This window comes from Ornithodoros turicata, chromosome 2, assembly GCF_037126465.1.
Source record: "Ornithodoros turicata isolate Travis chromosome 2, ASM3712646v1, whole genome shotgun sequence".
Lineage (NCBI taxonomy): Eukaryota > Metazoa > Arthropoda > Arachnida > Ixodida > Argasidae > Ornithodoros > Ornithodoros turicata.
In genome coordinates, this window is record NC_088202.1 from 86,779,994 (window position 1) to 86,793,374 (window position 13,381).

General features: G+C 45.9%; 1 protein-coding gene across 3 annotated transcripts; it reads left to right on the forward strand.

Annotated features, from left to right (window-relative positions):
• The first annotated feature begins 539 nt into the window (after positions 1-539).
• On the forward strand, positions 540-12,361 carry LOC135385680 (histidine decarboxylase-like). Of its 3 annotated transcripts, XM_064615135.1 has the most exons (14): positions 540-939; positions 1,580-1,610; positions 2,741-2,913; positions 4,157-4,270; positions 4,945-5,202; positions 5,528-5,671; positions 5,776-5,842; positions 6,299-6,461; positions 6,601-6,671; positions 6,809-6,828; positions 6,905-7,003; positions 8,008-8,109; positions 10,081-10,561; positions 12,103-12,361. In XM_064615135.1, the coding sequence occupies exons 2-14, from the start codon at positions 1,583-1,585 to the stop codon at positions 12,300-12,302; spliced, it is 1,920 nt and encodes a 639-aa protein (XP_064471205.1). In that variant the 5' UTR covers positions 540-939; positions 1,580-1,582; the 3' UTR covers positions 12,303-12,361. The 3 variants fall into 3 exon arrangements, with proteins under 3 accessions (XP_064471205.1, XP_064471206.1, XP_064471207.1); XM_064615136.1 differs by lacking the exon at positions 1,580-1,610; XM_064615137.1 differs by lacking the exon at positions 5,528-5,671 and having other exon boundaries at positions 541-939.
• Positions 12,362-13,381: the final 1,020 nt, after the last annotated feature.

The window sequence follows — 13,381 nt, forward strand, 5'->3', positions numbered from 1 at the left end:
TATAGTGACGTAATTACAGTAGGAAAATGCCTATTCTGGTAATTGTCAATGTAAGGCATTACCTTGGAGATTAAGTACCCTAACTTGTAATGCGAACTGACAACAGAGGGAGCTTTTGCGATAACCATTTGGCGAATCAGCTCCTAGCAAGATACAACGCAGGCTTTATAGAGAACAGTTTCAACTAGCAGCTATCGCCAGTATACATTAAATGTAGTGCATATTGAAATAAAGCTCGGTGACCATTGTGACGTTCTATTTATCGATGGCAAAGTCTGTGCGCGTGTGTGCGGGGAGGGATCTCGCTAGTTGATTATGCTGAGGCTGGCAGAGGCGGATTTCTATAATGTCATCACACTTTTACTGATCCAATAAGTAATTGTTTATTTTTTGAAGCAGTACCCAAGCCACTCATTATTTTTCCGGTTGGGGGAGAAAATAAGGTGCGCTCACTCCAAAATAAAAGTGGTTCAAGTATGACTACGCAATGAAGGACCGTCTCGGATGGATACTGGAATAAAAACACCCAAGCATCCCCATTACTACTATAGTCCTCTAGTTGTATCTCCGAGACAGCCACCAGATTAGAAGGAAGATAGTGCTCTCCGCCCATCAACTTGTCAATAAACTACGTCGGCATTGAAAGTGGCTGTAGCAAACCAGATACCCGCAGGACTCTGCCGACCCTTTCGGTTTCACATTTCTCTCCCTGCCAAAAGTTGGGAGCTCCGAACGTACGAAATCCGGTGGGACACCACGGGGAGGGCCCGTCTGTCAGCGAACCGGAGCAGTAATAGCAGATGTTAGAGAAGTTCATCTCGCCTGGCGCAGTGGTCTCGTACAGCAAGGCAGGGGACCAGCCACGTGGAAGGTGACAGCACAGGTGACGGGTGTGCACAACAGCTACGTTGTTCGTCGTTTTTCTAGTCCGCGTTCCAAGTGAGTTTTCAAAATCTTCCATCGTATATTCTCCAAAGCAAAAGCGCATCATCTTAGCACACTGCTGCTTTGCGGCTTATCGTGTTAGTGATCCGCCTTGCATCCTCGCTAAGACGAAGATTTGCTCGTAAAACTCAATGTTCAGTTCTCCAGTCTTCGATAGGAAATTTAACGTTTTTCTCCATCCTGGTGTTTCACTTTAGCCAAATCGAATTTAGTTGTGAATTCGCTGTGAATGTTCCTTCCTTTGTCCTCTGATAGGGTGCCAAATAGTAAACATGCGGCTACCTTGTGCGATGTACACTCCGGGTGCAATTTTACGGCAGTTGTGGTGTTTTGTCCCATGCACTGAGAGTTTGAGGTGCATTTCGACACATTCGGAAAGTAAAAATCCAAATTTCTTCCGTTAATTGCATAAGGAAGCTCAAGGCAGTCAAGCGCCGCCCGCGAAGGAGTGGAAGTCACCCGCGAAGGAACATTCCTATTTTGTCATTTGTTAGTACGTACTTGATAGACAGTATCGACTCAGCAGGTTAAAAATTCACAACTATCCATGTTTGCGGCACACTTCAAATATTTCTTGGAGTCGTTTTTATGAGGTTTCTTGACTGCATTTACATTTTCTGATTTCCTGGTCCAGGGCATGGATATGCAGGAGTATAGACGAGTAGGTAAGAATTTGATTTATTTATGTTACTTTTCGGTAACAATCGTTACTTTCATATGCCCTCTCCTCGAATCGTGTGAAGATTGAGAACGCCCATACAGGTGACGTGTGAGGGCTGATGAAAAGGCATGATAGGAAAACCTAATTCATGTTGACATATGAGAACCCACTTTATCCTCTTATTACACAATAGTTCTAAAAGAAAGAGCATTCCAGTGACTTTTGCGTATACCTGAGACTAAATCCCCAATTAATTGGTCTTGGACATTTGGTGGAAGCACGTTTCACAGCACGGTGGGGCTTCCTTATGGTCGTCTACCAACACCTTCCCCAAATTAGTTCCTAAAAACAACAATAATTTGGAGCGTTTGCAGCAGGCTCCAAACAATTGACTGCCTGGTACACAAAATACCCCTCTCCGACCCCCTGGCCTTCCTCCCCCCACTTTTTTTTTTTCGTTCGGTTTTGCACCAGTCTCTTGCTTTTATCCGCTTGAATTGGGACTTGGGAGCAAACACAGACGTTGTACACATCAGCGGATATTCAATCGCATGAAATCAATTTATATTCATGATAATTATTGAAGCACTTTACAATTAATTTTCAATAGAAATAGAAAAAGGCAGATGGGTTTTCGCTTTTTTAATTTTTTATCCGTACGCGCCAGTTTCTCAAGCCTGGGAAACTTCAAAGTCTTTTGAAGTGCACCCAAAGTTTTAGCAGAGTAAGAGCCTGACTTTTTGGGGTTTTATTTTTGGCCAAATTCGGGGGTAAATATCGGGTGTATTCGGGTTAAATCCCGTTACGGCATATTCTGTCGTCAGGAATTCGGGTGTGTTCGGGTGATTTTTTTTGTTTAATAACAATTTGTCTTAACATGGAACTAATGTTTAGCAATATTATCAAACTTTATTTTAATGCACGCTTATGAGTGTGCCACGCGACCCGGATGTTTTCGGGTAGATTCAGGTTAAACCCGAATTTTACAGATTTCGTTCGGGGGGTAAATATCGGGCGGATACGGGTTTAACCCTAAAAAGTCAGGCCCTAACTGTATAGAAAGGCGTGTTTACGGGAGGTAGCGGTCTGATCCGACTCGAATCCACACATGACACGCTATGTGACGGTGGCCAGGCAAAGAGATGGTGGATTACATCGCCGATTATCTGGAGAACATCCGGTCTCGTCGTGTGTTTCCTGACGTCAAGCCAGGATACATGCGAAACCTGTTGCCTACCCACGCTCCACAGAAGGGGGAGCCATGGACGGACATCTTCCGCGACATCGAAGATGTCATCATGCCAGGGGTACGTATGTCTGTAGTTTCCTACATTATCGAACATAATGAAGGTTATGCCGTGTGATGAAAATCATTCGATGCAGGTGTGATGGAGAATCAAACAATGCCAATAGCCGTTCTCATGGACCTCACGTTATCCGAGAATGAGCTGCTGCTATTGATCGAACGAAAATGATTGCCAATTGCAATGCCCTTGCCTAGAAGTCAGTAACTGCGTTTACGTGGACAAGTATGGTGAATGAAAGACCCAGTCGACTAATCTTCATGGTAGACTGGCAAGGGTTTACATGACAAGGCATCCGATAGTGTTGAGCTTCGGGCTCGTTGGTAATCCCATGACTGAGAAGTGCTGAGTGACGGAAGAGGCAAGAACGGACAGGCAGGAAACTCTATGCCGCGTTAACAGCAGCATTCCTGCATAAGATAGGTCCCCTGGCCTGCTGTTCCTCAAGCCGTAGCGCGCCCACGCTTTGTACTGCCGGGCTGACGAGAGATGTGCGAGTTGCCGCTATCGCACTTCTTTGGATTGGATTGCATTGCATTGCATTGCATAACAGAGCGCAGGTACACCACGTATCGCGGAACGGCAGCCAGTCCATCGAGGCTGAGGATTGAACACAGGGGAGATGGGACATAAAGCGGGCGCGCCGAAACAGTTACAGGACACACGGACATTTTGCATTCCTCTATCTCTCAGAGTGCCCTGTAGGAGCTCGCCACGTTTTCGATTTTTGCGGTTGTCGAGAATACGGTATGAGACCTCAGGACTTTGCTGTACAACTTACTAAACGAAATTAGTTATGGAATGTTATTAAGGCTGCGCCTGCTGGTAAACCAATATTGCGTCGAAGTCGGCAATACCACAAATAGGTATATGCAGCGTAGTGTTTGAAGAAGAAAAAAGCGTAGCGTGGATTTATGAAAATTTTGGGCTGCTTCTCGAGACGCGCACTGTATGTCGATTTACATGCAGACGAGGGATCCACTTCTTTCGAGGATGTGATGCTGACACATATTCAGGTGCGTCAAATAGAAACTAGTCCACAAGGCCGGAAATTGTGTGTGTGTCCTTTTAGAGATTTTTTGTTGACGTCCACGAACCCATTGTCGCAATCCACCGATCACCCTCCTTGTCCTGCGAACCTTGCTTAGCCCTCTAGAAAATAACTATGTTGATTGATTATAGAATGTTGAAAAACATGGTCATCGCAACAGTTCGAAAGTTTGATAAGTGCCGTTTGTGTCACCAGGTTACCCACTGGCAGAGCCCACACATGCATGCCTACTTTCCCGCCCTCCATTCTCCGCCGTCGCTGCTGGGTGACATGCTCGCAGATGGAATCGGCTGCCTTGGCTTCACTTGGGTAACTGTATTTCTGACATTTGTTGCAGCGCTCACTGCCTCCCACAGCGTGTCCATTGGCGAAAGTGCCATCGACTAAGTGCCAATAACACGTGCAATGATGGATGAGAAATATGCATTTAAATGTATGTCACTCATGCGTTAGTTTTGTGGGTAATCGTCGTGTTTCTCATTCGTGCATTTATCTTATTACACCCACCGAGAAATGAAATGAGCGTATGCATAGTGTTGCTGGTAGAAGAACGGTAGACGAAGCCAAGTTGGTAAATCAGTCTGACTCAAAACAGCTCAGATACCGCGTCTTCCGAAGGGGTCTTTAAAATATGTGTTCGCTGAGTTCGTATTGGAAGTCCTCAAACAACTTTTGGGAACCCACGAGTTTCATAAATATAAAATCTGGATACGATGGCAGAATACACAGGACGAGTATTGCTGGTAACTATACACACGACATAGTCTGCCCAAGCCTTGAAGGTGAAAATGTATTCAGCACATTTTATCTTCCTCGTCACTATTATTCCGGGATCTCCTACCACGACCTTTTATGTATATTCGATTCGAAAAGGATGGGTTTCCACCACATTTAGCAATGTGTTCTTACCGATGCTCAGAAAAACACTGCAGGGCACCGTGCATTGATGGATTCGACTGTTTCTCGCTACGTTTCATGTAAAGGCATCGAGCCCCGCATGCACTGAGCTGGAAACCATAGTGATGGATTGGCTGGCACAGATGCTTGGACTCCCGGATGAATTTCTGCATGTACGCTCAGTCTCCAAAGGTGGCGGAGTGATCCAGACGACGTCCAGCGAAGCCACATTCGTGGCTCTTCTCGCCGCGCGCACCGAGGCCATTCGTCGTTGCCACGAAGGTTCCCTGGACCTCGATGATGCCGACCTTAATGGGCGCCTGGTCGCCTACTGTTCTGACCAAGTAGGATCATATACTGAATTTTCAATGACAAGACAAGCACAATATTGACGCCCTTGTTCGTCCAAAAGGAATGGATCAGATTCGTCTAAGATAGGAGCTATGGAGGGTGTGCTTTCGCTGCTGCTGTTGTTGTTGACGTTTATTTTATGTCATTGCTGATTTCGAATAACAAATACCAGTGCTGTAGAAATAGGGCAGAAAAGCATATCACACGATGCTTTTAGTACAAGCAAGCCACGATCTAAACGAAAGTCTTTTGCGAGACTGCGAGTACGTAAGAAGTCGTTTACTCAGCTCTGCGTATCTCTATATTATTATTGCTTAGGCCCATTCTTCAGTTGAGAAAGCTGGACTAATTGGGTTAGTGAAAATGCACTACGTGGAATCAGATGAAAATCTAAGTCTCAGAGGGCATGACTTGAAAGAAGCCATGGATCGTGATCGCGCTAAAGGCCTCCTGCCATTTTACGTGAGTTGTTTCATATTTGTAAGCGCCGCTGATCTCTTCCGATGCATGCTAATTTCTTCACCGAACAAACGTTTCGTACGTCCCACTTTCTCTGCTGCGCATAGGTCTGCGCAACGCTTGGTACAACTGGGGCATGCGCTTTCGACAACCTTCAAGAGATTGGAGAAATCTGTAAGTGATACTTCTTGGAAATATTGTTCTACAGCTCCGTCTTTGCTTGAGATAGCTTCCCTCCCAATAACTTTGGGCCGTGGGTGAGTACTAGCAGTTAATGGTGAGGCAGCATGCTGCGTGTACCCGCAATATCGCAACGCGTTAAATGGCATCAAAGTGGAAAAATAAAATACGCCTTGTGACAAGATAATTTGATATAATAAAGGGAGCTCGTGAATGAAACTCTATCTAAGAGTTACGCGTGCTGAGAAAACCTCGGGGCGTCTACGGCTACGCAAATGTCGCTTTTCCGTTCTCTGAAGCTGAGGATCGTCTAAACTTGGATTTTACCAAATGGCGTAAACAATATTCAAGCTCGGGCTTCTTTGCATGACTAGGCGGTGTTTTCAGAGAATTACAGACAGAATGAAACTAAGGCAACGGCCTACGAACGATCAATGCCGTCCTTTCCAGGCGCCGAAGAGCGCGTATGGCTGCACGTAGATGCAGCTTACGCAGGGTCAGCGTTCGTATGCCCGGAGTTCCGCCATTGGCTAAGAGGAATCCAGTACGCTGACTCGTTCGCCTTCAATCCTTCGAAATGGCTCATGGTGCATTTCGACTGCACAGCAATGTGGTATGGACACTAAACTATTCATCATGACATTATATTTGTCTATTGTAATAAATCCTTGAAAACGACATGATGATAATGGCATTAAAGGTTTTTCTCTCGTTTGAAGAAGTAACGTGCATTCTCTTATTACGCTTCACAGGGTTAGAAATAGCACCGCACTTCACCGTACGTTCAACGTCGATCCTCTGTACCTACAACACGAAAATTCAGGTATCGCACTTGAGTAACATTTTGCATGATTACATGGTGTCCGCGATGTTTTCTGCAGAAAAAGAGTTCCCAAAGTAGAACATGAACAAACTATGTAGCATACCCATCGTACTGACCCATTGTGCTGACTTTACCAGGTCTTGCGGTGGATTACATGGTAAGGTTAACTTACGACAACTACAATATGATATCTGCTAACAAAGAAAAGTAAACGCTTACTCTGTTATGTACAGCATTGGCAGATACCGTTGAGCAAGCGGTTTCGAAGCCTCAAACTGTGGTTCGTACTCCGAACGTATGGTGTTGAAGGTCTCCAGAGTCACATACGAAAGGTAGCTATGTCGTGGATACATTTAATTTTAGCATTTAATTTGATTATGGAAACTTAATCTCTCGATTTTCTCAATAGAATTTGTTGGGGTACAGCCACAACCTGTACTACCCGTAAAGATACATTGAACGATACACAGTTAAACTGTACTTACATTCAGGTAAATTCGTCTACAATTAATTGCGAGATTGGTAAACGCAATTTAAATCCATTTGCAGCATGCATGTTGCCGAAATTATTTTATAACTCCCCTGCTTTGTGGTTGAGAGTTCAGCAAAGTATCTCGTACTTTTTCTTTTTTTCCTCGCATATGATATTATATTGAGTTATGATACGAATTCAATTGCAGCCTCACGTTTACATTCTTTCTTCTCCATGCAACATCACACCTGGTAGTTACTCAGGCTGCTTGATGCTACTGAAAGTAAAGTGACTTAAACTGCCTTACAAATCAGCTGAATAAGAAATTAGTTAATTAGTGTTAGTGTTAACTTATCTTAATTAATTAGTATATTCGTAAGAAATTGCATTCGGCAGTGATCCACTACTCCGAACACAGCTCCCCAAGGACGAAGGTTGCTAACCTTAGTTCCAGGAGCTGATAGTGGAATTTTTCTGTCAACGCATTGAACGCAAGAGTTGTCTCACAAAGTCCTGCACTCTTTAACCCATAATCTCCGACCCTTTAAGTACAATGCCAACAATGACTCTAACCGCAACTTAACTTAACAGCGAGCTGCATCGATTTCATTGTGATCCATAACAACTGAATTATTTACAAGTAGTTGGTTGGTTGGTAAAAATATATGGGATTACAAGTAATGTTTGTGTGTGCTGGGCTGCAATAATAACAACAGATAAATCGTGACTCTATGACACGGTGTGATTCGCCGCTGGATAGCAGTACCCTGCCCCATTACATGCAATAAACCTCCGGAAGACTGCTGTATTATAATCAATTACAGTTTCATACTAATGTTGTATAACAGTTCAAGATACTTTCAGGGTGTAGAATTGGCGCAACTGTTCGAAGACCTCGTGCGCTCAGACAAGAGGTTTGAAATCCCTGCCCCACGTCACCTGGGTCTAGTTGTCATCAGGCTCAAGGTGAGAACCTGTTCACGTACGTGCATTCTGGTCATTTGTTCTCGCTGTTGTTTCAACTGCATGCCAGGGAAGAATGGAATCGAAATGAATGTACCTTGGCAAAGATAGCCGAGGGACTATATGCCTAATAAAAATGCAAGCGTCAAGGATAAATGCCAACGGAGTCAATGCGTATCACTGACTTTCTTGAGCGTTCGGTGAGATAACGTATCAAGCAGCTTTACGCCCCCATTCTTCTTGGGGGGAGGGGGGATTTATTGGCAGAAAGAAAGAAGAAAAAGGAAAGAAGAAGGGGAAAGGTCAGCCAGGCAGCACGCTGGGCCGGGGCTACTATGGGGCCTCACCACTTGGTTGCACGTTTTAATAGAGTAGTTTCTAGGGTTAACAGGACTATAGTCAGTGACAACGTAAGTCATACACTTGACCCCACCCCCACACAAGAATCGCTCCGCGCGCGCGAGTGTAGTGCGGCGCGGCCAAATGGGGACTGGGAGGAGAGAGAGAGAGAGCCGGCACAACATCGCGAAACGGGGGCGTCGTGCAAGGGCTGGTAGCCAATCGCAGGAGCCTTCCATCCGGTCTCTCCAGAAGGGATCTACGAGGGTGGTTCCATAAGTTTCCGGCCCGACCAACTTTTAATAGTCATAGAGACGAAACAAGTGTATCACTTTTCGACATAGTCACCCTTAACTTCGATGAACTTTTGACACCTTTCAAACAGCATTCTTATACCCTTGAAAAAATAGTCGGAAGTTTTGTCCGCAAAATGCTGGAAAACTGCCTCTCGCACCTCACTATCGTTTTGAAATCTCCGTCCTCTGAGATCCCTCTTCAAGTTTGAGAACAGGAAGTAGTCACTCGGTGCCAAGTGTGGACGGTAGGGTGGGTGGTGGATTTCTTCGAAGCCGCACTGCTTCAGTGCAGCCTTGGCAACAGAAGCCGTGTGGACAAGGGCATTGTCCTGGAGCAACCGGACACCTCGACTCAACCTGCCGCGCCTCTTTTCCTTGATGGCGTCTCGAAGTCGGTGCAAGAGTGAAGCATTATAAGTCGCATTCACTGTGGTGTTCCTCTCTTTGAAGTCGATGAGGAGGATCCCGTCACAATCCCAAAATGTTGTTGCCATGATCTTCTTTGTGGATTATGTGACCTTGGCTTTTCTTGAGGGTGCTTCTCCTGGTTTGCGCCATTCCATCGACTCCTTTTTCGAAAGGGGATCATAGTAGAGCACCATAGTCTCATCCCCTGTGACAATTGACTTCAATATTTCTTCTTCGTTCTCTTGACAGAGCTCCAAAAACTCATTGGCACAGACGACGCGCTGTTGCTTTTGAACTGACGAGAGAAGTCGTGGCACCCATCTCGCACTGACCTTTTTCATGTGAAGGCCCTCGCCGATGATGCGAAAAACGGTTGTTTTGGAAAGCCCCAGCCTTTCTGAGATTTCCTTCACCTTCAGACGCCTGTCGCTCAGCACTTCCTCCTCGACAAGAGACAAATTTTCTTGTGTCACCACTTCCACTGGACGACCATTGTGTGGATCATCTTCAATGAACTCTCGCCCCAGTCGAAACTGCTTAGCCCAGTCTTTTACCGTTGTGTACGACGGAGAGGCTTCCCTGTACACGTTGTCCACTCGCGCTTTAATTTCCTTAGGCGAAAGTCCCTCTTTTGTCAAGAATTTTATCACAGCGCGGTACTCGATTTTTCCATTTTAACTGAAGAGTGCACCCTGGGTGTTTGAAATGCCGCTCTCCAACCGACAAAAGCATGGAGAGGGTTGAGGGTGGTGCTCCGGCCCTCCAACAGATGGCGCCACGCGTCCTTGATCGCATTTTCAAATTCGCGCGCATTTTCTACCTCGGGTATAAAACTTATGGAACCACCCTCGTACGGTTTGTGATTGGCACGAAAGATGGGATTACAGTTACGAGCTTTCACGTATTTCTTTCTTTGATCATAATTTTGTAGGGCCCCAACGCCTGGACAGAGAAGCTGTTGAAGCGCCTCAACGCAAATGGCAAACTCCACTGCGTGCCAGCAGCATTGAAGGGAAAATATGTGATTCGCTTCACAGTCACGTCCCCACACACGACGGCAGAGGACATCCGACGCGACTGGAGTGTTATTCAAGCGACTGCTCTTGATGTGGCCCCACACAAGGTCTCTCTAGCGGAGATCAAGAAGCACGACCCGGACTTCGGCACCAGCCTCTTGCTCGCCAACAGTCCCATGACGCCCAAGGTGGTCAACGGGAGTTTTGTTGCACTTTTTGAGGGTGACGACGCTCTTCGAGGCCTGCTTTCCCGCATGGGGGATCAGTTTGCCTTGACGACCAAAGACAGCCCTGCCCTCCGTCGACGTGTACGAGGTCTTATGCTCAGTCAAAAGCAGTACAGTCTAGATTCACGAATGGACCTCATGAGTAGCATGGCGGCGTCCTCTCCAGGAGGTAGGTTGTACGAAAGGGATAAAAGGTTGAGCAGGGTATAGCTAATACTCCATTTATGCAAAGTTTTAGTGTGCTGTAGAGGGGATACGTGAAAACGCAGCACAATATAGCAGACAGATATCATTATGTGTTGGTCTTGGACACGAATTATGCAATTATGCCCACATAAAGGACGAGAAAAAGAATACTCTTGCACAATAAATGCATGCGTTGCACAGGCTGTAAAGCTTTTCTGGAACATCTGACGCAACATGGCGCGGCCAGATGGGAAAGGCGGAACAGTATAAGTCAATGGGGTGACTCCACCCGGACATTATACCTTTTGGAGTAGTAGTAAGTGGTATTTCTAGTTAGCTTTGCTATGAACAATTGAAATGTCCGCGACGGTCGAGGATCGCCTTGGCATTTTTTTTCTTTCGTGTTCGCGCCACGAAGCAACTGTCGCTATCAGGGACATACAGGTGTGGACAGATGGAGGGAGGACAGCAGGAAGGAGTGGGGGACCATGTGGATAGTGTGCGTCCTGGGCTGACGCCTTGGCAATTGTGTCTTCACATGTTTCAGAAAGGCCGATACAACTACCACGAATAAGATAAAATGTTAACATAGGAAAACATCAAGCGAAAGAAAAAGAAAAACGACTACCTTTCCAACTTCGTTTGACTTGTGCCTTTTGAAAGAATAATTGACGTGAATCTACAGCTGCGTATTATGAAATATGACGGGGAACTTGGAGTGCAGGATAAACGTGCACGTGAAATGTTGAAGATGAAAGATGAAAGTCACTGAAAAGGTTAGCCAGCTGTAGGGATCGAAACCACATCTTCTGGATTACCGGTCCAGGGCTCTACCAATTGAGCTAAGCTAACACGCCTCTCCAGCGACTTTCGGGGTGCGTCATCTGAAGGGACGACAAACCAGCCACTCACTCTCACTCACCCTCCTTTCACTCTTACATTTCTTGCTCACTCATACACACAATCATACGACGGAAATCGACGCAGCGGCACCTGTTGAACAAGAGAGAAACTGATGTTCTGAGGCTGGAACAACATAGAAGGGAAGAAGGGAATAGGAAGAAGGGAGAATAGGAGGAAGAAGGGAAGAACAACCTTCTATGTTGTTCCAGCCTCAGAACATCAGTTTCTCTCTTGTTCAACGTGAAATGTGTTTGGTGGAAAGACGGGTCTTGTAGCCATCTAGTGACAGGGCGTGAAAGATTTCTTGGTGCGAAGTTGCGAAAGTTTCTTGTTGAAAAGTTTGCCGCTACTTACGCTAATCGAAAGAGAAAGCAGTTGTGAGATCAGTGGCGTATCCAAAAGGGGAAGGGGGGTTCAACCGCCGCGAAATCGTACCTTTGGTAGTGCATTTGGGAGAGGGAAACGAGGGTGAAATCCCTCCCTCATGTAAAGTCCCCATAGAGCCCCTCAAGAAGTATTTTTCTGGCTTCACCATGACTGTGATATTACATATCGATATGTGCTGGAGTGTGCTTGTGATCGAGATCAGTCAATACATGACATTATCTCTCATATCTACAGGTCGCCCTACCACCAATGATGAAGCTGAAGATGAGGCTGAGGTGCACAATGGAAAAGACACAACTCTTTCACAGACTATCACAGAAGATGACGAGGACCCTTTCAAGTTGAGCCAGAACGAACCGAAGTTGTCCAGCAAAAATGAACAAGCGAGTCTCTCGGGGACCCGATCGAAGTCGGCTCAGAAGCTCAGCGAATAACTTTTCCTTCTTCCCTCATGTAATCCCGTTGCGTGTGAAAATACAACCCCAGGACGGCAGAGATGTTTGGGATTTCTTTTACCCACCTCAACAGTTGTACCGACTCAGCTGTCTCATAAACGGGCGGGGAAAATATCGTTGTTCATAAACTCTAAACCTGAGTTTTTCTCTTTTTTTTCGATAACCTTTCAGTGATTGTTTCCCAGGATTTTCTTCTGACGCAGAGGCAAGTGATTATTTGTGGCTTTACGTCGCGATACAACGGTGATCATGAGCGACGCCACAGTGGTTGCCGTGTAAATTAATTTTGCCCACCTGGCGGTTCCTTAACGAGCGCTGAAATTTCAACACACGGCAAGTGGCGTAGCAGTTCCCTATGAAGTCAGCCCAGCAGGCCACGATGTTGAAGGTCGTTGAAAATGCTCTCTTGAGGTGTGGTCCTCACTGTATCGGAGAAACCGAAGATGTGTAAATAGGAGACTGAGTGAGCACCGGTGAGTGAGTGAGCTGAGTACTTCTCCTACAGAACATCTGGGAGTTCATTGCCAAGTAGGAGTCAAGTCATGTAGTCCAAGGTTCGAAGGCACCGCCGTGTTGGTATGTGTTGTTGACGAGACAAGGTAACCGAAGCCTTCATAATTATACGGTGACTGAGAAGGACGGGTACATGAACGCTTCATCCATTGCTTTGACGAGGCAGGAGATAATGTTCTTGCTTCAGGCAGAGGCGGAAAGGCGAGGACCACCCGCCGTGACATCTGGTTAAGAGGGGCGGGTTATGTTTGGGTATTTACATTCGTATGTGTAAATAGCCCGTCATTTCATAGTTCTCTCAATGTCCTGCTGCGTTTTCTACCAGCGTGCTTTTTGATGCCAGCTTGAACTTTCCAGACACTAACAAAAAAGGACTGTCTTCATGCGCCGCCCTGACTTACTTACTACCAGGCACATTTTGCACAGGACTATCGAAATACATAGCCGGTTCCAAGATCATACGCACCAGAATTTACAACAGCTCTGGAGAATCAAAACACGTCGACATCTGTAACTATTGTAACTCGAACACGTATAGCTCAAAT

Coding starts and splice junctions, on each gene's coding strand:
- LOC135385680 (XM_064615135.1), top strand. CDS start 1,583: ATGGATATGCAGGAGTATAGACGAGTAG. Junction 2,914..4,156: donor AAGATGTCATCATGCCAGGG/GTACGTATGTCT, acceptor TTGTGTCACCAG/GTTACCCACTGGCAGAGCCC. Junction 7,004..8,007: donor TCCAGAGTCACATACGAAAG/GTAGCTATGTCG, acceptor AGATACTTTCAG/GGTGTAGAATTGGCGCAACT.